We start from the raw sequence: 22,031 nt of genomic DNA on the forward strand, positions 1-22,031 counted from the left end.
TCTTGTCAGTTTCGTTTCTAGGCTACCTCTCCTCTGCCATAATTTTTGAAAGTAAGTTTATAATAAGTTAGAAAGATTGCCATTTTCAAAGAGTCCATGTACCCAAGTCAAGTTCTTGAACAGCTGCTGCCTGGAGTAGTGGAATGAATTGGAAACAGACAGCTGTTGTGTGGGTTTCTACACACAAGAGAGCTAATGTAACTGGACGATGTGATTACTTAGTCTCTCCTCATAATATGAGGAGAGAGGGAAGGTGGAGTCACACAGTTCTCTCTGGGACTTCCCATAGTTGGGCTCTTTACCCAGGGGTAATCTTGGCCTGGGCCAATTTCAGGAACGGGAAGGAATGATGTCTGGAAATGGAAAGGGTCATGAGTGAGCAAGGCAGGCGATTATTTGGGGAAGGAAAAGAGGGAAGGAAAAATACAGAGTTGTTGATACAAAAGCTTTTGGGAACTATCCAACTAGGTGTGAGATCTCAGGAGCCTTTGCTGGGAGATCAGAAGCAAATTTCCTTCTTTTAAATTTCCTTCCTACTTAAAGATATTCTTTAAAGCAACTAAGAAGTCTTGAATGCCACTGGGGTGGGTTTTGGGTTGTTCTGGACTAAACATAAACTGATTAAGATTTAACCTAATCTCACAAGAACAGTGTCTCAATTTTAGCTTGTTGTGGTAACATTGCTGATTCATGTCTCTTTTCTTTTTCCTAGTATTATCAATGGCTTTGCTTTACCTCTTAAGGCAGAACACAAACAGTTTCTGGTGAAAGTGTTGATCCCTTTACACACTGTGAGGAGCTTATCACTCTTCCATGCCCAGGTAGAATTTTGTACAACTACTTTTGGAAGCAAAATAAAGTTTGTAAACCCAGTGTTTCATTGATATTGTTATTTACTTAATTTACACAAACAAAACGCTTGTTAAAGTTTAAAATATTCCCCAAGGCAAATAAAAATGTGTATATATTTTCCTATGTATAGGAGTATCATGGGAATATTTTTCAAGTGGGAGAAGCATTTGTTTAATCATATCATTTTACAGAGAGAACTTAGATACTTGCCCAAGTTCACACAATTATATACTGAACAGGTTGCATATAATAAAATGTAATGGGCTTTTCAGATTTGTACCTTTGGACATGTGTAATCATTTTGGGATGTTCTTGAATCTTTTAGCTCATCCTCATTTTGCATTAGTCTATCCTTGCCCTTTGCCCCCTCTTCTAGTTCATCCACCATTTCTTTCTCACTTTCTATATACAAATAACACTCTCACAAGTAAACAAATCAATCAGTATTTTCACTTACTTTTATTTTTAGTCTCCATTACTTTAAAAAGCACACCCTGTCTAGTCCCCACTCTAATTTCCCTGCTAAAACTGCCTTGCCTGGTAAGCATGTCAGTAGGAGGTAGATAAATGATCTAGTGGCATTTTAATTTTACCAGTTCAAACCTCTGACGCCCTCCTCCTTGCAATGGGAATGTTTTGAGTTTGCATAAAAATGTAACACATTTTTCAGAGTGGTGTTCCTCTTTAAATGTGAAATGCTGTGTTTCGAGGAAAAATTAGTCCATATGCTTCTAATTTAGAACACCATCAAAATGTTGTTTCGCAAGGGTGGATTTCTTGTCCAAGAATCTTTACGAGCCCTTTTGCAGATCTTGTCTCTAGTGTTTGAAATAGGATATCACACTTCATGATCATTTACAAATTCTTACCTCGATGAGTTAGCATCAGATGTAGAACTCTTCGTGTTTGTCCAGGGCTCTACCTGTGGCAGGTACAACCTTTTATCTTTCCATGAAGCTGCTTCCGTGTGCGCGTGCCATTTCATGCCACCAGCAATGTTTTTAATAAGTACCTGCTTCTCATATAGGGCTCTTCTGGAACCACAGTAACCCCAGTACTGTTGATGTTCCAGCAGAGAGAAGAGAAGCCCATGAGATGTAGCTCAAACTATATGTAGATGAGGTACTTTCAGAATGTACTGGATGTGCTGTTTCACCTCTGCTTTTCATTAGCTGAATATTTCATGTCCCAATATTCTTTTTTAAAAAATTTCCCTGGAGCCTTGTTAGTGTCAATCTTTGGCTTGAAAAAGTAGCTTCATATTTTGCTTTATATATATTTTATTTTAAAAATGAATTGAATGTGAAGTTATTAAAACCAGACTCTGGAAACTTTTTAGGGCTTTTTAATAATACATCTTTGAGCCCTGAGTATATAGAATTTCCAATTTTGTCTTTTGTCTGTTTGTTTCTCCAGCTGGCATATTGCATAGTACAGTTTCTGGAGAAAGATCCTTCACTCACAGAACCAGTAAGTATTTTTTCCATAATTTCAAAAAACTTCAGAAAGACCACTTTTCATGGTGTATAGAAGAAAATTAACTGCAATTTGTTTTTCTCCTTTTCATTTTAGGTTATTAGGGGATTAATGAAATTTTGGCCCAAAACATGTAGTCAAAAAGAGGTAAGTGCTCAATGTCAGTGTGTTAATAGCTTACTAGAGCACTGAGATAATAAGCGTGTGTAAAAATGCATTATCTCCTCTAATCCTTATTGTAACTCAGCAAGGCAGGACTGTAAATATTCTCATTTTACTAGTTATGAAACTGCTATTTAGAGGTTAAGTAGCCTACCTGGGTATGCTAAGTACAGGTGATTAGGCCACAACCTGCCTCCCTGATGCCTGAACCCTGGGCTTTTACCCTGGGCTGCTCAGCCCTGGGTAAGCCCAAGGCAGACCCCAGTCATGTGTCCAACTGTCTAGCTCTACTGATGTCCCCTTCCTAGTGACCACCTACATAATATGAAGGTTTTCCTGTCACTGTTGATAGATGCTACAGCAAGCTGCCCCAATACCTACTTTAAGGCATCATGTAGGTGGGATCTTACTGTGCACAATCTTAAAATATATTACAGACCTTTAGTTTCAACTGTTCACAAGTGGCCCTGGAAATCTCTGATCTACAATCATTTGTACTTTTGCCAAGACCTAAGTGAGCGTGTGCTGTGTGAGGTTTCCGTGGAGGAAGTGAAGCTCTTAGCCTCGCGGTGAGCCTAGCTGGGCACCAGATCTGCACCCACTTTTCTGAAAGGTTAGAAACCATATGGAAAATGGCCCACAAACAAAGGTCAGCTGTTAGTTTTTCATTTGGAGAGTATTTTGGAAGAACTTCAGAATGTTTCTCAACAAATGGCAAGGCTCGACTATATTTCGCTTTTAACAGAAACACCCTCCTTCTCAAATCAGCTACAATTCTCCAAAACCCTACTTTACACATTTTCAGAAAATCATCTAATTTCTTAATACCTGTTAGGTAAGATTAAACTATGCATTGCTACCCAGATGCATCTCAAGATACGAAAACGTCATGTTTTGTACTTTAATTGCAGGCTTACTTTTTTTTCTAGGCAGTTATTTCTTCATGCCTAAATAGGAAAGTGGTTTTAACTTCTCTGTCAGTTTTCCATTATATTGGAAACGAGTGACCCTACTATTGATTTGACTCCATTTTGTGATCTAAAAGCTGTGGTTTTGGAGGCAGATGGTACTGAGGTCACAAGATTCATTGTGCTCTGTAGCGAGTGAGTGTGTTCATATGTATATGTGTGTAAGTGTGGAGATTGGGTCCGTGTGTGCTGAGGGGTTTAAAGTGGCGTGTGTGTGTGGCTGAACCTCCTCGTCTGTCTCTCTGACTCTGTGTGTTCTGCGAACTGGTGTCTCTTAGAGGAGCGCCTAGCACATAGCAGGGGCTCTAAATGTTTGGCAAATGTCTGCGTGTGCTGCCGCTGTGAGCTTTGTCCATCGTGCCGGAGGGCCACTTGCCCACTGTTTTAAAAATATGGAGGAGGGGAGGAGAGCCCCAAAGGGATAGTCCCGTTTCCCAGGGCCCTGCTGCAGTGTGTAAGTACCCCTCATTCTGTATAATAGATGTAGCACATGGAGTATTTTTTCCAAAGTAAATAGAATCACATTTTCAATGCCGTAGGGAATTTGTTCTTAACAAGTACTCTCTGGCGAATTCCTTGTGAAATGAACATCTAACATAAGTTAAACCCTGATTTGTTTTGTTCATGTTTGGTTTTATGTATAAATTTTCATTATATTAAAACTGTGCAAAACGCTCATTATTCCTCTTTGTCCATATGGATTTTTTAATCAAGCACCTGACACTTTGTGTTTTGCCTGCACTTCCAGGTTATGTTCCTTGGGGAGCTGGAAGAAATATTGGATGTGATTGAACCTTCACAGTTTGTTAAAATCCAAGAACCTTTGTTTAAACAAATTGCCAAGTGTGTCTCTAGCCCCCATTTTCAGGTTAGTAATAAGAGGGCGTGAGCCAGAGTGGCTTATAAAACATGTATTATTTTGGTGAAGTTTCATTGGTATTGAAAGAAATGTAATGGACACTAACTAATGTAATGGACCCTAACTGTTGTGGGGTTTTTTTGTTTTATTTATTTATTTATTTTTGCGGTACGCGGGCCTCTCACTGTTGTGGCCTCTCCTGTGCCGGAGCACAGGCTCTGGACGCGCAGGCTCAGCGACCATGGCTCACGGGCCCAGCCGCTCCACGGCATGTGGGACCTTCCTGGACCGGGGCACGAACCCCTGTCCCCTGCATCGGCAGGCGGACTCTCAACCACTGCGCCACCAGGGAAGCCCTACCTGTTGTTTTTATTGGCTGATTTTTCACACGATAACAATACTTTTGGTAATCACCACCTTCATCTTGAACACTTGCTACATGACAGCCGCTGTGATGGTGCTTTCTGTCCAGTAACTTGAATTCTCATGACCACTCTGCAAGGAGGGCATTATGATTTTTACAGGTGTAAACACTGACCCTCAAAGTGGTAAAATAACATGTGTCAAGTAAAAGGACTGAATAAGAGGTGGACTGGTAGGGCTCCTATAGTGTGTAAGAGAGAATGCTGAATAAAACTTAAAAGAAAAAGGGAATGCTGATATTCTATACTGTGCTAGATGTTTTACATACGTTACTCCTAAACTTCAAATTATCCTCTGAGGCTTTCCCCCCACTTTCTAGATGAGAAAAATGAGGCTCAGAGAATGATTTGCTCAAGTTCCCCAGTTAATAGGGAGTGGGGAGTCACATAGGCGTCGCTCCTGGTGAAAGCCCGTGCCCTTCCTGTGGCACCAGTCTGCCTCCTTGTGGCCGCTCTGGGAGAACACAGGGAGGGTGAGCCTGGGCAACCCTTTTCTCGACTGGGGACATTTTAGCAGTGCTGTGGGACCCACACTGGAGAGAAGAAGCTGATCTTGGGTGAAACACGTTAGGTTTTATACTTTGGCTGTCTCACCAAAGGTCCAAGTCACAGACCTAGAGAACTGACTCTTTATATACTGCCTGTTGATTTGAAGAGACTGTTCAGATTGTATTTGGCAGCACAGATCCCCATTGCTAACATGGGGGACTTGATGGTGGACTTTTCTCTGAGCTGTCATTATCCTGCACAGTTAGAGACACTGGCTGTAGTTGTTGTTTTAATTTTTGACCTAAAGACATCTTAGTGTGTCAAGTCAGTGATCTTATGACAACTTTGCAATTGTACCACAAAGCCAAAAAAACAAAAAAAGAGTAGAAACCATTACATGAACCATTACCTTCAGATGATATGACACGTCTAGATTTTTTTAAAAATGCGGGACACTATGTACATGTTTTACATATTACACATGGCCTGTGGTGCTCAAATATCTGGATTGTTTACCTTATTTTTCAGTTTTTATCATGTGTTTGTGGTAATGGAGGGCAAAGAGTGGGACTCTCTTCTCAAATGAGTACCACCAGGAAGCCTTAGATGAAGCTCAGAAGCTTAGAAAGGAGACAGACTGTCATAATTAGCTAGGGCTGTGTCTTAGGGCTACTCTAACAAAATACCACAGACTCTGGTGGCTTATAAACAACAGACATTTTTTCTCACAGTCCTGGAGGCTGGCAGTCTGAGATCAGAGTGGCAGCAGCGTTGGGTGAGGGCTCTCTTCTGGGTCGCAGACTTCTTGCTGTATCCTCACATGGTGGAAGGGGCTAGGGAGCTCTTGGGAGCCTCTTTTAAAAGGTACCAATCCCATCGTCTTTGGAGGTTAGGATCTCAACATAGGAGTTTTGGGGGGACACAAACATTTAGACTGCAGCAGGCTTCCATAACAAAACACCCCACACTGTATGGCTTAAACAACAGGAATTGATTTCTCATAGTTCTGTAGACTGGAAGTCTGAGATCCGAGTGCCAGTGTGTTATGCTTCTCTGAGGGCTCTTTCTGGCTTGCACATCTCACTGTGTCCTCACATGGCCTTTCCCTCCTGCATGCTTGAGGAAAGAAAAGGAAATCTCTCTCTTCCTCTCCGTATAAGGCCACCAAGCCTATCGTATTAGGGCCCCACCCATATGACCTCATTTAACCTTAATCAACTCCTATCTCCAAATGCGCTCATACTAGGGGTTAGGGCTTCAGCATTTGGATTTCCTGCAGGAGGGGGAGACGGAGATGGAGGTAGGGGAGCGGGAACACAATTCAGTCCATAGCAGAAGGAAAAAAAATTTAAATTCCTTGACAGAAGTAAAACTGAGAACAAAAGAAAGAAGGAGAGTAAAGAAGTTCTTTGTTCATTAATTGAGTGTTCATTGGTTCATCCAACAAACATTTATCGAGTGTCACTCTGTGTAGTCAGATGCCGCTCACTACTTGCCCAGGTGAGGCATTGGGGTTAGAAGGCTCTGAGCTAGAGACACTGCACTGTGTGTGTGCAGGAAGACAGTGGGTCCCAGGAAAGTAGTGGTTCTGTCCTGCTGTCAGACATGCTAGTTTTCACTTTGCATAAGCAGTGCCTTTCCTCTTTAAAGGGCTTTGCTGGATACTGACTTTCTTTCTGTAAGTGATTTTACATATTGGTGAATAGATACATAGAGCTTAGGATACTTATTAGCATTAAGTAGCAGGTAAATATTAGACTCATAGTTGGATATAGGAAAAGCCTAGGTCTCTCTGCCTTTACTAGCATCCTCTTGTGGTCTCTTTAAAAATTTCTCCTATGGGTTGTTTTCAGAACAGCCTCATGCCTATTCCTCCTCTTCACCCTGCCCTTTCCTTGCCTTGTGCTCTACCTGCCTCAGCCACATGTATGCCTCATGTTTCTAGACACATTGTCCATGTTGGTGCCTCTGCCCCCCTTTCCTGTAATTCCTTTGGCTTCTTTCCTTCATCCTTCAAAGCCCAGCTTAGATGCTATGGCCTATGGTACATTTCTGCCCCTCTTCCTCTCCCCCGAGTCATCTGGATTGTTCTTTCTGCTCTTTCCTCTGGCTCTTTATTTCTAGATCTGATACAGCATCTATCACAGTTCATGTTGGATTGGGGATCGTGGAACCCCCTTTCCCTACCAGCACACGAGCTCCATAGGGATGATAGAGTGAAGAGGTTAAGCAGGGACTTAGGAGTCTGTCACTTGCTAGCCATGTGACCTTGAGGCTATGGCTTATCTCCTCTGAGCCTCAGTTTCCTCATTTGCAAAATAGAAATAATGGTACCTACTCTGTGTGTTGGTTGTGAGGATTAAATGAGAAAATATGTAAGTGAAACACTTACCACAGTGCCTGGCATATAGTAAACATTCAATAATAGTGAATTATTTTCTTTGTACTCTTGAGTGTCTAGTGCCTTATGAGACCCAGGAATTTTTTGTGAACCAAATTGAATAATGTAAATGGAAAGGTTCTAATTTCCCAGAGTCTATTGGTGGGCACAGGTTGTACCATTTTATTAAATTAAATGATTACATTTAAGTTAAATTTAAATTTATTTAATTAAAACATAATTTCTTAATCTGTATGAATAAAAGAAGCTGCTCTTTTTTCCCTTTCCCCATATAACTACTCTTTTTAGAGGTTTTTAGATTTTTTATTTTTTTGAGACTTTGGTTTATTGAAATTATTATTGTTATTTTAGATTACTTTTTAGATTTTTTTTTGAGGGCTTCCTCTGAATTCAGAGAGTCAGTTGATAAATGTGGCAGTCCGAAAAAAGGGGTCTGAGATAGCAAGCGAATGTATGTACAGCCAGTATCCCTGAGTCCTAAACTGAGTGACTTCCTCCTGGCTTACCCAGTTCAAAGGCAGGGACCAGAAATGAACTCCGGAAAGAGTCTGGGCACTAGACTCACATCCCAGTTTATCATTGACTAGCAGTGTGACTGTGGCCAGGTTCCCAGCCTCTCTGAACCTCAGTGCCCTCTTCTGTACAGTGATTGCCACTCCTTGGATGGTGGTAAGGATGACACATTCTGCCTGCAGGGTGGGCACAGTGCCTGGCCATAGGAGGTGCTTAGCAAATGCGCCTGCTCTGCAGGGATGGGCAGCTGGCTTTTCTTCAGCAGCTACTGACTGAAGGCCAGCCACGCGCTGCACCTTGTGGTTGATCTACAGTGTGCGGGATGAAAGAGGTGAGCCAAGAAGGGGATTAAAGTGATGGGGAAAACAGTGTAGCACATAGAAGTAGGGTGAGGGTGTCTGGAGCTTGCGAGCTGTGTAGGGAAAATGTGGAATCAGATTAAATGGGCATTGTTAAAGGAGAATATAAATAAGTAGGTAGGAAAACTTCTTTTTCATCCCCAAATTGATGAACCACTTCGGAACTTTCTGAAAGATTTTAAACCCACAAAAATGTAAAGTGTGATCAACATTTAATTTTATACTTGATTGAATGATATTAAGATCATCTTAAAATACTTTTGTTTGAAGAGATTATAATTTTGTTTTATCTTTCTCTCTTAACATTTTATTTTTCTTTTCTCAAAGGTGGCAGAAAGGGCACTCTATTATTGGAATAATGAATACATCATGAGTTTGATAGAAGAAAACTCTAATGTCATCCTTCCCATCATGTTTTCCAGTCTTTATAGGATTTCAAAAGAACATTGGAATCCGTAGGTTTCCACAGTTTTCCCCCTCCGTCCCTCCCTCCTCCCCTTCCTTCCTTCCTTGCTTCCTTCCTTCTTCCCTCCCCCCTCCCTCCATCCCTCCTTCCCTCCTTCTCTCTCTCCCCACTCCTTTGGCCTCTCTTCCTCCCTCCTTCTCTTTTGCTTAATAAAATGTCTTGCATGTATGCTCTGCGTCAGATGTTGTGCTTGATGCTGAAGATAGATATGTGAAAAGATAAAATCCCTACATTTTAGAAATTCACTGACTGGTTGGGGAGACCCACAAATAAACAGATATTTTATAAAACAGTATTTTAAGTGCTGTTATATTCAGATATCTGTTTACTTGAGGGCTTCTTGACCTGTCTGTGAAGGTAGCTGAGGTATTTTGGGGATGCTCTGGATCAAGAGGAGAAGTTTGTGGATATTGCTAGGGTGATGATGCTCAAACTGAATCTCAAAAGAATTTGGCAGGTGGATGGGATGGAGAAGTCCATTCAGATAGTGGGTCTACCCATCACATCAAAAAGGCACAAAAAGGTAAGAAGCACCTGTCGTGTTCTGAGACCTGTGAATTTGGGAGGGCTGAAGCACAAGGTCATTTGGGGAGGTTGCTGGAAGGTAGGGTTAGAAAGTGGAGTGGTGCCCACGTGAGTCTTCACCCACTGGATGATAAGGAAACACTAAAGAGTTGTAAGAAGGGAAGTGCTCTGAACTGATTTGCATTTTAACAAGATCCATTTCTTAAAAACCAGTTCAGTCACTATATGGGTTCTCTAGGGGGAAAAACATTTTAAAATGTTCAAAGAGGAGTTTATCCTCTAGTCTTATGAAAGTTAAAGCATTCTGTATTTGAAGAGCTTTACATATTTCTCTGTGGAATAGAAAGAAAATTTAATGTGGCATTAAAAATTAGAGATAATTTAGTATATTCGTAGTATGTTTGTCTAAAAGTTTTACATACAACTATAAAATACCATATTTCTTACTTTTCACATTTGTCAATTTTTATGACTAAAACTTACAAGAATAAAGAGCTAGCAAACAAATCTCATTATGTAGATAGCCTCTTGAGAACCTAGAGAGTGGTTCTAGCAAGTGTCTGTAACTGCTCAGTAGCTTGTATTTGGCTCTTCTCCATCACTGCCCATCCTATTTGAGAAGGTCGTTCCCCATAAGTTTCCCTTTTAATGGACACAGGGCAGAAGCAACACAGCAAGTCCACTTTCTTATAAATGTTTTAGAAACATCAAACCCAGGGTTTATTATATGGCCTAACTTTTACCAATGCCTTTTTCAATGGTATTCGAAACACACTAAAGGGAAGTAATGTCGTGTAGTTTTGCAAAGGGCAGTGTTATTTAGACTCGAGTCTGAATATACCAAGCCCGTCACGGCCGAGTCCTCACATTGCCAAGAGCTTATTCTTCCCCTTGATAAGCATAGGCAGCCGTTTGGCTCTTTAGCTGTTTAGTATTCCACAGCTAGTAGCAGCCATCACCAGCTTGCCAGTTACCTTACCAGCCTGTGTATTGGGTCAGCAAGGGGACTAAGGAGTGGATGGACTGATGCAACTCCCAACTAGAGACGTAACTCGTATTAAACTGCCCTGCTTACAGAGGCTTGGTATCATCTTTGAATATGAATTATAGATATATAAAATTTGTTACCATGGGAACAGCCTTTGATTTTGATGAATTATGTATATTATCACTTTAAAAATAAAATTCTATGCAAATTCAGGTCTTGAAGGTTGGTCCTACCACAGGTGCTCATTCTTAGGGTGAAGTTGCTTTATTTTTATACTTGCCTTTTTATTAAATTAAATTAACAAGTGCCCACAGGCAAGTCTATTCTGGGTACCCATAGTTAAGAGGGCAAAATTAGATTTTGTTTTTCTAATCCTGCCAACCCCTCAGAAAGATATCTTACCTAAAGAATGTAGCTCTCTTGATGTGGAAGTGAATTGTAGGTCATTTCTAGTTGTTCCAACTAAAAAGGGAGGGAGACTGCAGTGTGAGGAGCTCATTCAGAAAAAGGCTATACATCCGCTCTCTTCATTCAGCATCCCATTATGTAGGACTAACCAATACGTTCCCTTCTCTCTGTGCTTCCAGGGCTATCGTGGCATTAGTGTACAACGTGTTGAAGGCGTTTATGGAAATGAACAGCACCATGTTTGATGAGCTGACAGCCACATACAAGTCAGATCGTCAGCGGTAACTTTTTAAAGCTTTTTTGTCAGCCGTGCATAATACCATTGAGTTCTTTTTTTGCTCTTTGCTGAAGTTGCCTAATTGTACCTGAAATCCTAAGCAGCACATTTTATTTATTTCCATATTCATTTTCACATGATCATTAGCTGTGACTTTATTAGTCTGCCACTGGGTAACAAAGTGTCATTTTGAAAAAGGCTGCTTTCCTTCTTCCCTTCCATAATGTTTCTCTTCTGCCTCAGGGTTAAGAGCCTGGCACATAACTGGTATTTCAGGTCCACTTAAGGGGACCATCAGGTAGTTTGCCATCTGGAGTCACTCCCATTCTGAACTAGATTTCTGAACTGATTTGTACTTCACTCCAGCAGCAGGAGAGATGAGGCACCGTTTTTGTTTAGCTCTTTGGCCCAGAACTTACTTTCTATACTAAAACCCAACAAATTCCTTATGATTTAGAGAGCAGTGAAAAGAACAAGGAGGTAGAGTGTATTATACAGATCTTGAAATGTTTAAGATCAAAGGAGAGCAGAAACCAGTTGAACTCTTTATCGTAAATGCTCTGGTTTAGTAGGCCTTTGTTGAGTTCATTTACATGATTCTTCAATTTTGATATTTCTTGTTCAATGTGTTCACTTTCCAAAAGATGTTGTCTTAGTCTGTTTGGGCTGCTATGACAAAAGACCACATGGGTATTTTATGGGTAGCTTATAAAGAACAAAAATGTATTGCTCACAGTTGAGGAGTCTAGACGTCCAAGAGCGTGGCACCAGCATGGTTGGATGAGGGACCTCTTTCTGGTTCATATCTGGTCTCACTATGTCTTCACATGGTGGAAGGGACAAGGGATCTCTGTGGGGTCTCTTTTATAAGAGCACTAATCCCATCCATGAGGGCTCCACCCTCATGACCTAATCACTTCCCCAAAGCCCCACCTACTAATACCGTCACCTCTGTGGGTTAGGATTTCAGCATATGAATTTTGGGGGCACACAGATATTCAGACCCTGGCTTGATATACTTGGAGAGATTGAGGAAAGTCTGGAGAGCTTGTTAGTAGTTGAGCCTCTGGGTTGGCTTTTCTCATCCAGAAGAAAATGTCAGCTTTGTGTATATCATAAAACCACGGACCTTCAAGGATCCCAGAGTTTTCATACTCAAGACCTGGCGGAACCTCCTGAGCAAAACTATCTGTGGTTCCCTTGCATCTTTGCCCAATTTTTAATGTGTTACTTGGATTTTAGATAAAAAGAACAATGAAAGGAAAGGTTTGGTGGCAGGGACAAAGGACCTTCACGGTGATTTTTTTTTTTTTTTTCTGGTACGCGGGCCTCTCACTGTTGTGGCCTCTCCCCTTGCGGAGCACAGGCTCCGGACGCGCAGGCTCAGCGGCCATGGCTCACGGGCCCAGCCGCTCCGCGACATGTGGGATCTTCCCGGACCGGGGCACAAACCCGTGTCCCCTGCATCGGCAGGCGGACTCTCAACCACTGCGCCACCAGGGAAGCCGATTTTTTTGTTTTAATTACCAGGATGCAGTATAGAAAAGTGACTTAATTATGGACTATGGCGAGTGTTTAACGGTAGAGAGAAGAGACTGAGATTTTTTATGCCACATTGAAATAAATACCAGTTATTGGATATGTTGTACCATACCTAAAGAACTTTTAATTTACTATACAGTATTTATAGTTGCTGCAAATCATTAAATTTATAGTAACCCTCCATGTTCCAAACTTAAATTAAAATCTTTAAAAAAATGTTATTTAAGTAAAGGGGATACAGGACACATTTTTATACTGTGACATACAATTAAGGAGTGCATTGTACATAATATCCTTTCTTTTATGGTAAGTAAAAACCCATTTTTATTATCCTAGTTGAATAAGGATTAAATCTGTAGAATTCCATTAAGACTATTAAAGACCTTATTTCTAAAATATTCAAATCGATTGAATTAAATTCATTCATTTCTGTTGAATTTCAGAACTGTTTTCTGATCATTTATCATTTAAACTAAATAGGCCAAACTCTTGAAAAAGATAAGAATGAACCAAGGGGACCAGGAATAGACACTATGAAGCTGATTCTGATAATCTGGTAAATTAAAGCGACTTATAGTGAGTGGACTTTCTTAATAACAGAAGGGTTTTTTTAAAGCCAGGGTAATATTTTGTCAAGTGAGCAATAGAAAGTTGTACTGAATAGTTGGAAATACTGGTTTTTCCATGGATGTGGGAAGAGAAAAAGAGACTAAAGAGATTTATTTGGTATTGTTAGACAAGAAATGAAAGGAGGATTTCACTTCCGGAAGGCAAGAAGTAACTAACTGTTTCAGTTCAGATCAAAATTTTTTAAGTATTACAAATCTGAAAACAGGTGGGTGTAGTAAGTAACACTCATAGATATTGATACATATGCCAACATTAGTGCTCTGTGAAATTGAAATTGGAAGAGAGTTTGACATTATCTCTAGTATGACAACTTGGTGGAGTTTTAAATTGCCACCTACAGGGAGAGAGAAAAGTGGGAATGTATGGGGGTGACAGAAGCTATCTCAGAAATATTTAGGATTTTTGAAGATAAAGTTGTCAGTGTAAAAGATGTATGATAACTCAGCAAGAAGTTCATCTGGAAGAAAAGCCCCACAGGATAGTCTGCGATGATGCCATGCAACTCTTGATCTAAGACTCGTGAAATGCTTCAGTAACAAGATGAGTGTTTTAATCATGTCAGCACTTAATTTAAACTGCAGATTAGGGCAGTAAGAACCTAACATATATTTAAGCTGTTTTTTAGTTGGATAAGGTCTCTAAGCCCTTGCTTACCATCTTCTTCCTCCTCCAAATAGGAAGATCAATATGCATTGAAGCTCAGCAGGATCTGTAGAATTTACTTTTAAATCAGTGTTCTGTGATAACATTTATTTAGACCTACTATTATCCCCAGACTGTACTGAGAAACCGAAAGTGATAATTTACCAAACAGCTTGCTTTACAGTTAAGAATCTAGTATCCATAATGGTTGGAGAATTATCTAATCTTGCCCTTGTTACCCTATAAATAAAAATTTTCAGGATCAAAATTACCAAATAGGTAATTGTTTGAAAAACTATTACACTCACTGAAATTCATATTGTGCAGATTGTATTTGAGCTGGTTGGAACTAGTTGTAGTAAACAAGGCTTAAATGACCAAAATAATAATTATAAAATGATAATATTAATTACCATATTATATAATTAAATGTTCCCTCAATACCCTAGTGGAATGAGGTTATAAAATTCCTTAGATATTTCTAGAGACACTTTGGCAGGGGGATGAAGATTAATTTCTGTTGCTGTAGATATCAATATAACTTTTAAAAAATTGGTGACAATAAAAAATATGAGGCAATGGAATTATATACACATTTCACTTAACCTATGTGGATTTCCTTCCCTGAGTACATATTGTACTGTAGTGAAGTACGAAATTCTTACTAAGTGGAGTTAAATTCTTGCCAAGTGAAGTTGCTTAAGGACCATAATCTGCCATGCCTGGGGTGGCAGAGCCCCTGTTTTCAGGATTTATCTGAACTTATGGATTCACAGATGTTATCTGGGTCTGCTGTTTACTGGTTCATCACAACATGAAGAAACTAGGGACAGTGTAGTGAATTATTTTTAATAAATATGAAATTATTTAATGTATAGTATAGCCATGTGTTCCTGATTTGTGTACTTACTACTTCATTGATGTTAAAGTTAACGTTCTTTATTTTATAAAAATATGGTAATCTAAAAATGTCCTTGGCAAAATAAAATTTGTTTACTCTATCTATCTATCTATCTATCTGTCTATCTGTCTATCTATCTATCTGTTTATTTTTGGCTGTGTTGGGTCTTCGTTGCTGCGCACAGCTTTCTCTAGTTGCGGTGAGTGGGAGCTACTCTTCGTTGAGGTGTGCAGGCTTCTCATTGTGGTGACTTCTCTTGTTGCAGAGCACGGTCTCTAGGCACATGGGCTTCAGCAGTTGTGGCTCGCAGGCTCTAGAGCGCAGGCTCAGTAGTTGTGGCGCTCGGGCTTAGTTGCTCCACGGCATGTGGGATCTTCCCGGACCAGGGCTCGAACCTGTGTCCCCTGCACTGGCAGGCGGATTCTTAACCACTGCTCCACCAGGGGAGTCCCTACCCTATTTTGAACATCTAGTTTTTTGGTAAATTTTACCAAACAGTGAAATCTGAAAATTCTGGAAGTCATTAGTCAAATTGATATTGAGCCAAATTTGAAGGCTTGGAACGTTACAGATTTAATACCCAATAATATCAACAAAGTTCTGTCCAGAATTAAAACTGAAATCACAGAAGAATGTTTAATTTGTCCATATATAGAGGTATAAAATAAGTTAGTCATGTGGATTTTGTGGTTTAATACTTGTAAGAACAAGATTCTGCTAAAGAGTTTACATATACATAATGTAAGAAAAATGAGTAATAATAAAGAGGAAGTATATTTTCTTGACCTACTACATTCTTTGTATCAGTGTCATCTCTATCAACCCTTTTGAGAAGCTATTTGGAGACAAAAAGAAAATCAGATTTGAATTAGACCCAAAGTAAAAATGAATAATGTACCATTGGTTTTAGGATAACAGATACATAAAAATGATCATCATTTTTCTTTCTTGGTAATTTTGAAGTTAATTTTCTTTATTAAGCTAAGTATAAAGGAATATTAATGTAAAATATTAAAATATTCTTGTCATCTCCTACTCTAGTTTATGTCTATATAAGTGTCAAGAAAAAATAAAAAGCGAGAGAGAGAAAAACCAAAAATGCCAAACTTTTCAGAGACCTTTTAAAAAGTCTGGGGAAAAGTATGTCAAAGGGGCAGTTATTGTTGGATAATCTCTTTAAACTTTCTCAGTTGTTTACCTTGTATTCTATTTTTTCCCCAGTGAGAAAAAGAAAGAAAAGGAGCGTGAAGAATTGTGGAAAAAACTGGAGGATCTGGAGTTAAAGAGAGGTCTTAGACGTGATGGGATAATTCCAACTTAACAGAAATAATGACAACAACCTTACTAACCTGTGGAGTCACACATTTATGTAGTAGAAGATGGAACAGCAGTTTTCTGTATTGTGCAACTTTACAGTAGATTTCACATTTGTTTCATTATTACAACAGCACTGTATATACCTGTCTCTAAGTAAAGGAAAAAAAAATAAGGACTTCAGTCCAAAGTTTGGACAGTAGATGGACTTCTCAGAACTTGGCAAACATAATCATTGTTCTAACCCTCTTTTAAAAGAAAAAAAAAAAGCAGTCTTCAAAGATCTGTCAATGAAATTTGTATATTAAAATTCCATTATTGGGAGTTCCTTATTTATCATTAGCAGAGAGTATGAAACAATTTTCAAATGTGAACAATCTTAAATTTAGCTTGTCTTTCTGCTAAGCTGTTAAGTGTATTTATAGTAAAGGAAGGGGAAAAAAAGACTGTCATTTCCTTATAAGTTTGTATAACATCCTTCTCTGGGTAACTTGACTGTAATTTGACATCTTTTCCTTTTGCACATCTTCATGAGTTGAATGTCCACGTGGAATGGGGCCATGAATTATAAAGGTCCCTGATAAAAGTTTTGTTCACTGGAGTGAACATCTTTCCAGTAAGCAGGTAGTCCTGGTACTCCTTTAGTTTTAAAATTAGGAGTAAAAGAGAGCAGGTGATAAACATAGTAGGGAAGGGAATTTTGGATTCACGCATCAGTTTATGGTGACTCCAAATCAATGTCTTGAATCCTTTGAAAACAGGCACTGGGACATCATAGGGTTCAGTACCTGACCAGTATTAGTTATGTACGTCATTGAACACACAAACCAGAGATGTTTTAGAAATGTCAGAAGACATCCTTTTGGACCATTTTGAAATAAGAAAGACAAACACTAAACAGTACAACCATGAAATTGATCACCAGGATTGCGAATCTAATTGGGAATAGAGTCGAGCAAACAGCTTGGACTGTTTGGAGTTGTTGCCTTACTTTTTAATATGTATTTATAAAGTATTCCAGCAAAAGAGGATGAAGCCTCTGGGAAAAAAAGAAACATATTACAGTGTTTTTTGTAGATTCTCATTCTATATCCCATCACAGCGCCAGCCCTGTTTTTAGCCAGAAAGGATTCAGGATAAACATTATTATGCATTCTGAATTGAATGCGTGTTCCTAACTACTGTATTTGTTACCAAAAGTGGTTCTACAAATGCTACTGAAAAAATCTGGAAATTCCTAATGTCCTGAGTGTTAATAATAAAGTTTAAAAATGCTTTTATATCAAAGGTGCATTGTGACCAAATTGTTTAAGAAAAACAAAAAACAAAATCTAAGGCTGTATTATAGATCTATCTTATTGGCTCTCTGCTTTGTATTTAAAAGAGGAAGCTTACATCTTGGGGAGTTAAAATGCTGATAAAACTTGTGTACATTATGTACTTACCTAAAGCAGTTGCATTATTATGTACTGAAAGATATGTGTTTTGGGATTTATTTCCAGGATGCTTTTGCTTGTTATGGACTTGGCAGCAGTGAGTTGATAATCCTAAACAATCCCTTCCAGCAGTATTCGTGGTATAGAGCTGATTCTGCGTTCATGTGTTGAATTGTGATAGTAGCAAACAGGAACGTATGAACTGTTGTTGCTCTTAATAGAAATATGGTATCAATATGGGCTTGTATATTTTCTTCCTTCCATTTAAAATATAAGGTAGAATATGCAGTTTTATTCTTTACAAGAAAAAAGGAAAAAAAGAAGCCACTGACCTTTCTCCCCTACTAAGCGTTTCAGGATTATCAGGTCACAGTTTGTGCGTAAAAGTCAGCTGATTATGGATATTGTCATCTCAATAACTTTGTAAAACAAAAACAAAATTTGGCATTGTTAATTCTGAAAAAGAAACAGCAGTAAAGGAGTCATATGCAATACCAAACACAACATGGTTTAATGGAATTAATAGTTTTTTTTTTTTTTTTTTTTAAGGAACGTTAATGGGAATTCAATGTAAAGCTGGCAGAGGCTGCCAAAGATGAAAACAACTTACTTTAAAAGTACTGGAGCAAAGGTGCAAGTTCAAATGCTAAAGATAAAAATAAATTTGTAACGAATCATCTCCTTTAGCCCTTTGATTTTAGCCTGTTAGTTTTAACTCTGCTTTACATTTAATTTTGATAATATAAAATTTGTTTGCCATTAATTCATCTTTTTAGATTGAGGACATTACAATCACAGGTTTATGAAATATCTCTGCCCATTAGAATGAAATGCAGTCATTTGAGATGAGAAAGACCAGGATCCTTTTTTGCACCTTACCCTGTCCTCAGAGTTAAGGTGAGAGCTACACCGATATCCTTGATGTCAATTTCATATGTTGATCATTCCAAACTGAGAAGAATAAAGCCAAATTTTAGACATATTTAAAGTTATTATAGATATATGTCTAAAATTCATAGGGCAACTTCTGAGAAGAAACACTGTCTTTTCTTTTTTAACTGAAAGTGACAATGTGGCATTTGTCACGTTGTGTCCAGTGATGCACAGTAACTGAGGTAATCTGACTGTTGCACTATGTGACATATTTAAGGACGTACTTGCTGCATTTGCAGCAGCCCTCTCTTTGTCCTTTCCCACATTTCTGCTGTTGCTGCAACTTGAGTTAATTGTGACAAATGCATCTTTGTGTTATATTTTGTTTGCTTCCTAATTTCCAGAACTATATATAAATATATTTTTTAAATAGCAAATATTGTAGTTAGTGAGTAATGATCACTCCAACCTTATCCCTACCATATTGGTTTCAGGGGTAGGGTTAAGAGTGTCTTTGGAAGAAAAAACAAAAAACAAAAACAGAACCCTGTGGTTTAGAAGGATGCTGAGGCCTTAGGCTGTGGGCCTAGAACAACCATGTGAGTGAATTGACCCATCTCATACTTTGAATCAAGCATGCATTCCTTTTCTCGTTGTGCAGGTGTCTCTAGTTGTTTTCCTTCAGTGTTTTCGTCCTTTTAAATTTTATTATATTTTGCTCTCCCTGACATCTGTTTTTTATAAAATAAAAAATAAAAAAAGTAAGACATAGATAATACCCTCAATGCCTCTGGATACTCACAAGCAGGGTTATGCTCCTTCATCTTGGGCTTGCTTGCCTAAATGGAAGGGTTTAATTTATTTTGTACCTCCTTCTATGCGTGGGACAGTCCAGGGTGCAGAGCTAGGAATTGCTTATAATTGCACCTGCTATACTTAAATGTATAGCCCTAGGCTCAATCACACTATGGAAAGAAAAAAAAAAGTATATTTAGAGCTTTAAAAGCTTTTTTATTTTTTTGTGGGGATCGGGGGGTGGGAAAGGGAAGATGTATGGATGTTATTGGCATTTTTAAATGTTCAGAGGTTTTTGTTTTGTTTTGTTTTGTTTTGTTTCTTCTGTTTTGTTTTTTCTTCCCTTTAATTGGATGCACTGACCTGGCCCAAGAAATGAAGAGATTCTCTCTTTTGATGCTATTACCAATGTTACAACAAAGTGACAGTCACCTGTAGCAAAAAGGTGGCACCAGACATGATCAGTGATATTTTATTTGCACATCAATATTTTTATTTTTATATTCTGGCTCAGCTGCTTCTCTGAGTGGAGTTAAGGAATGAGCCACAAAGGATTTTTGTAGTAGCTATATTGGCAATGCATTTTATATTTCTCAGTATTTAATTTTGAAACTCTAAAAGGATTGTGCATCTTGAGAGAAAGTTGAGCAAATTTTAATCTAGTGTTAATTTTTGCTGCTTCTTGTGCACGATAGCAGCAGTAGTATCTCTCTTGGAAATAAACATCCCATATTATGATGTCTATGAATATAGGTTTCCTTTTCTACCCTCCCTTCCTCCCTCCTTCCTTCCCTCCCTCCCTCCCTCCCTCCTTTCTTTCCTTCCTTCCTTCCCTTCTCTTTCTTTACTTTTTTGGAAATCACTTATTGTATATAAGTTGTAATCCAGACCTCATGTATCAATGGGGAACTTTCAAATATAAATATTACCAATACATTTTCTGGTTGTTGTCTGATTTTTGATTGAGGTATAATGAGAATGACATGTCCATTGCTTTTGGTTTGAGGATTTCGCTTTAGCTTCATAAATCTTTTGGTATTTTAGTATTTCATTGTTTTAGCAGGAGAGGGCAGCAAAAGTTCATTTTCCCTGTTAGAAATGCTGTGGTTCATGATTGGTTTTAAATTTAGTTGTGTGTGTGTTTTTTTTAAACAGCATCTGTTTGTGGGTAGAGGTAAAAATGAAACATTTTTGATATGAAAAGTTGCATATGAAAATTATAGACTGGTTCAACCAGACAGTGAAGACTTCTGATCCACATTAAAGTTAAAATGCCACAAAGCAATCTTCCAGCGCTGGCTAAAATATGCTACTTCCTTTTCAAACACAACAAAATGCAAGCCGAGTCTTAAAACATTTGGAGTTTTAAAATGTCTTTCTTTGAAAATGATTTACTTTCTTCAAAGTGGTAACAGAAACAAAAATGAAGGTGCTCCCAAAGGGAAATGTAACCTTCCCCTTTCACAGGTGTGTGAGAGGTTCTGTACTGTGGGTGCATCCTAATAAAGAAGCAGTGAAGAGTTTTCAGGTGCCTGGCTGTGTGTATTTGTTTGTTTGTCTGTTTCTGATGTCCATGGCCTTTTTGAACCATACTAATGGTAGATGTGATCCATGTAGCTGTGAGGCAGTGGGGTTGGTATGTTCAGGCTTTCAACTTGAGAAAATCAGTTTGTGATTAGGGAGCGGTCCAATGTCTATTGCTGGATAACAAACTACCCCAAAACTTGGTGACAGAACATTTGTTCACAAATGTATGGTGTGGGCAGGACTTGGCAATAATGTCTTGTCTCTGCTATTCAAGTATCAACTTGGGTTTATCAAGTGGGATAGGAGAATTCATTTCCAACATGGCTCACTCATATGGCTGTTGGCAAGTTGGTGCTGGCTGTTGGCTTGGGGTTCAGCCAGAGGCCTCAGTTCTTCTTGACATGGGCCTCCTTATGGGGATGCCTTCTTGGGCTTCCTCACAGCATGACAACTAGGAATGAGTGTTTTAAGAGACAGGAAGTGGACACTGCCAATACTTTAAGGCCTGGGCCCAGAAACTGTCATGGCATCACTTCTGTAATATTTTCTTGGTCAAACAATGACAAGATCTGCTCAGATACAAGTGGAGGGGACATAGGCCTCTTCATGATGTGTTGAGAGGAGTGTCATCTGTAGCCAACCATGGGATGTGCTTTCTTTGTAAAGCATTTGATTTAGGTGTGCTTTCCTCTCTTGGCTAATTAAATCATATCAGATTTGGAACCATGTAGAGTTAACCAATTACTGTTTCATGTTCAGTTAAACTCTGACTTGGGGAGGGAAAAATCTTTGTAAATTTAGCAGTTTTGTATTTCAAAGCATGACCATTTTAGCATCTGAAGGTCGTAAGTTATTTAACCAAGAAGAAACTTGTAACAAAGAAGGGTTAAAAGAAATTTAGGGTTCAAAGAAATTTAAGAGTTGATTTTCATGAAATATCTAATCCTTTCTATAACATTGCCTCCTGCCTGTAAACACTATATTATAATGGAGGCAAAGTTAATGTACAGTTCAATTCCTATTTCCTGGAGTTTTATATAATATTGTGTCCTGGTGGTTTCTCTTAGATCAAATTCACATTAGGTTTTTTTTTTTTTAACAGAGACTAACTATGGGATAGTTAACCAAGACTAACTATAGGATAAGGGGAATTAAAATTAGATTTTTTTTCTGATTATGATACATGTTCAATGTATAATTTATTCT

The 22,031-nt window shown here is 38.7% G+C and overlaps 1 protein-coding gene across 4 annotated transcripts in view; it reads left to right on the forward strand.

Moving 5' to 3' along the window:
• PPP2R5E (protein phosphatase 2 regulatory subunit B'epsilon) overlaps positions 1-20,813 on the forward strand; it is a 153,549-nt gene extending 132,736 nt beyond the window's left edge. For all 4 annotated transcript variants that reach the window (XM_060004434.1, XM_060004435.1, XM_060004437.1 and 1 more), the window contains 7 exons: positions 713-821; positions 2,269-2,322; positions 2,425-2,475; positions 4,207-4,326; positions 8,829-8,956; positions 11,068-11,169; positions 16,102-20,813. In XM_060004434.1, the coding sequence (XP_059860417.1) occupies positions 713-821; positions 2,269-2,322; positions 2,425-2,475; positions 4,207-4,326; positions 8,829-8,956; positions 11,068-11,169; positions 16,102-16,201 (664 nt within the window). In that variant the 3' untranslated portion in view covers positions 16,202-20,813. The remainder of the gene's footprint in view (positions 1-712; positions 822-2,268; positions 2,323-2,424; positions 2,476-4,206; positions 4,327-8,828; positions 8,957-11,067; positions 11,170-16,101) is intronic.
• Positions 20,814-22,031: the final 1,218 nt, after the last annotated feature.

Source organism: Delphinus delphis, chromosome 2 (genome assembly GCF_949987515.2).
Source record: "Delphinus delphis chromosome 2, mDelDel1.2, whole genome shotgun sequence".
In the NCBI taxonomy this organism is placed as follows: domain Eukaryota; kingdom Metazoa; phylum Chordata; class Mammalia; order Artiodactyla; family Delphinidae; genus Delphinus; species Delphinus delphis.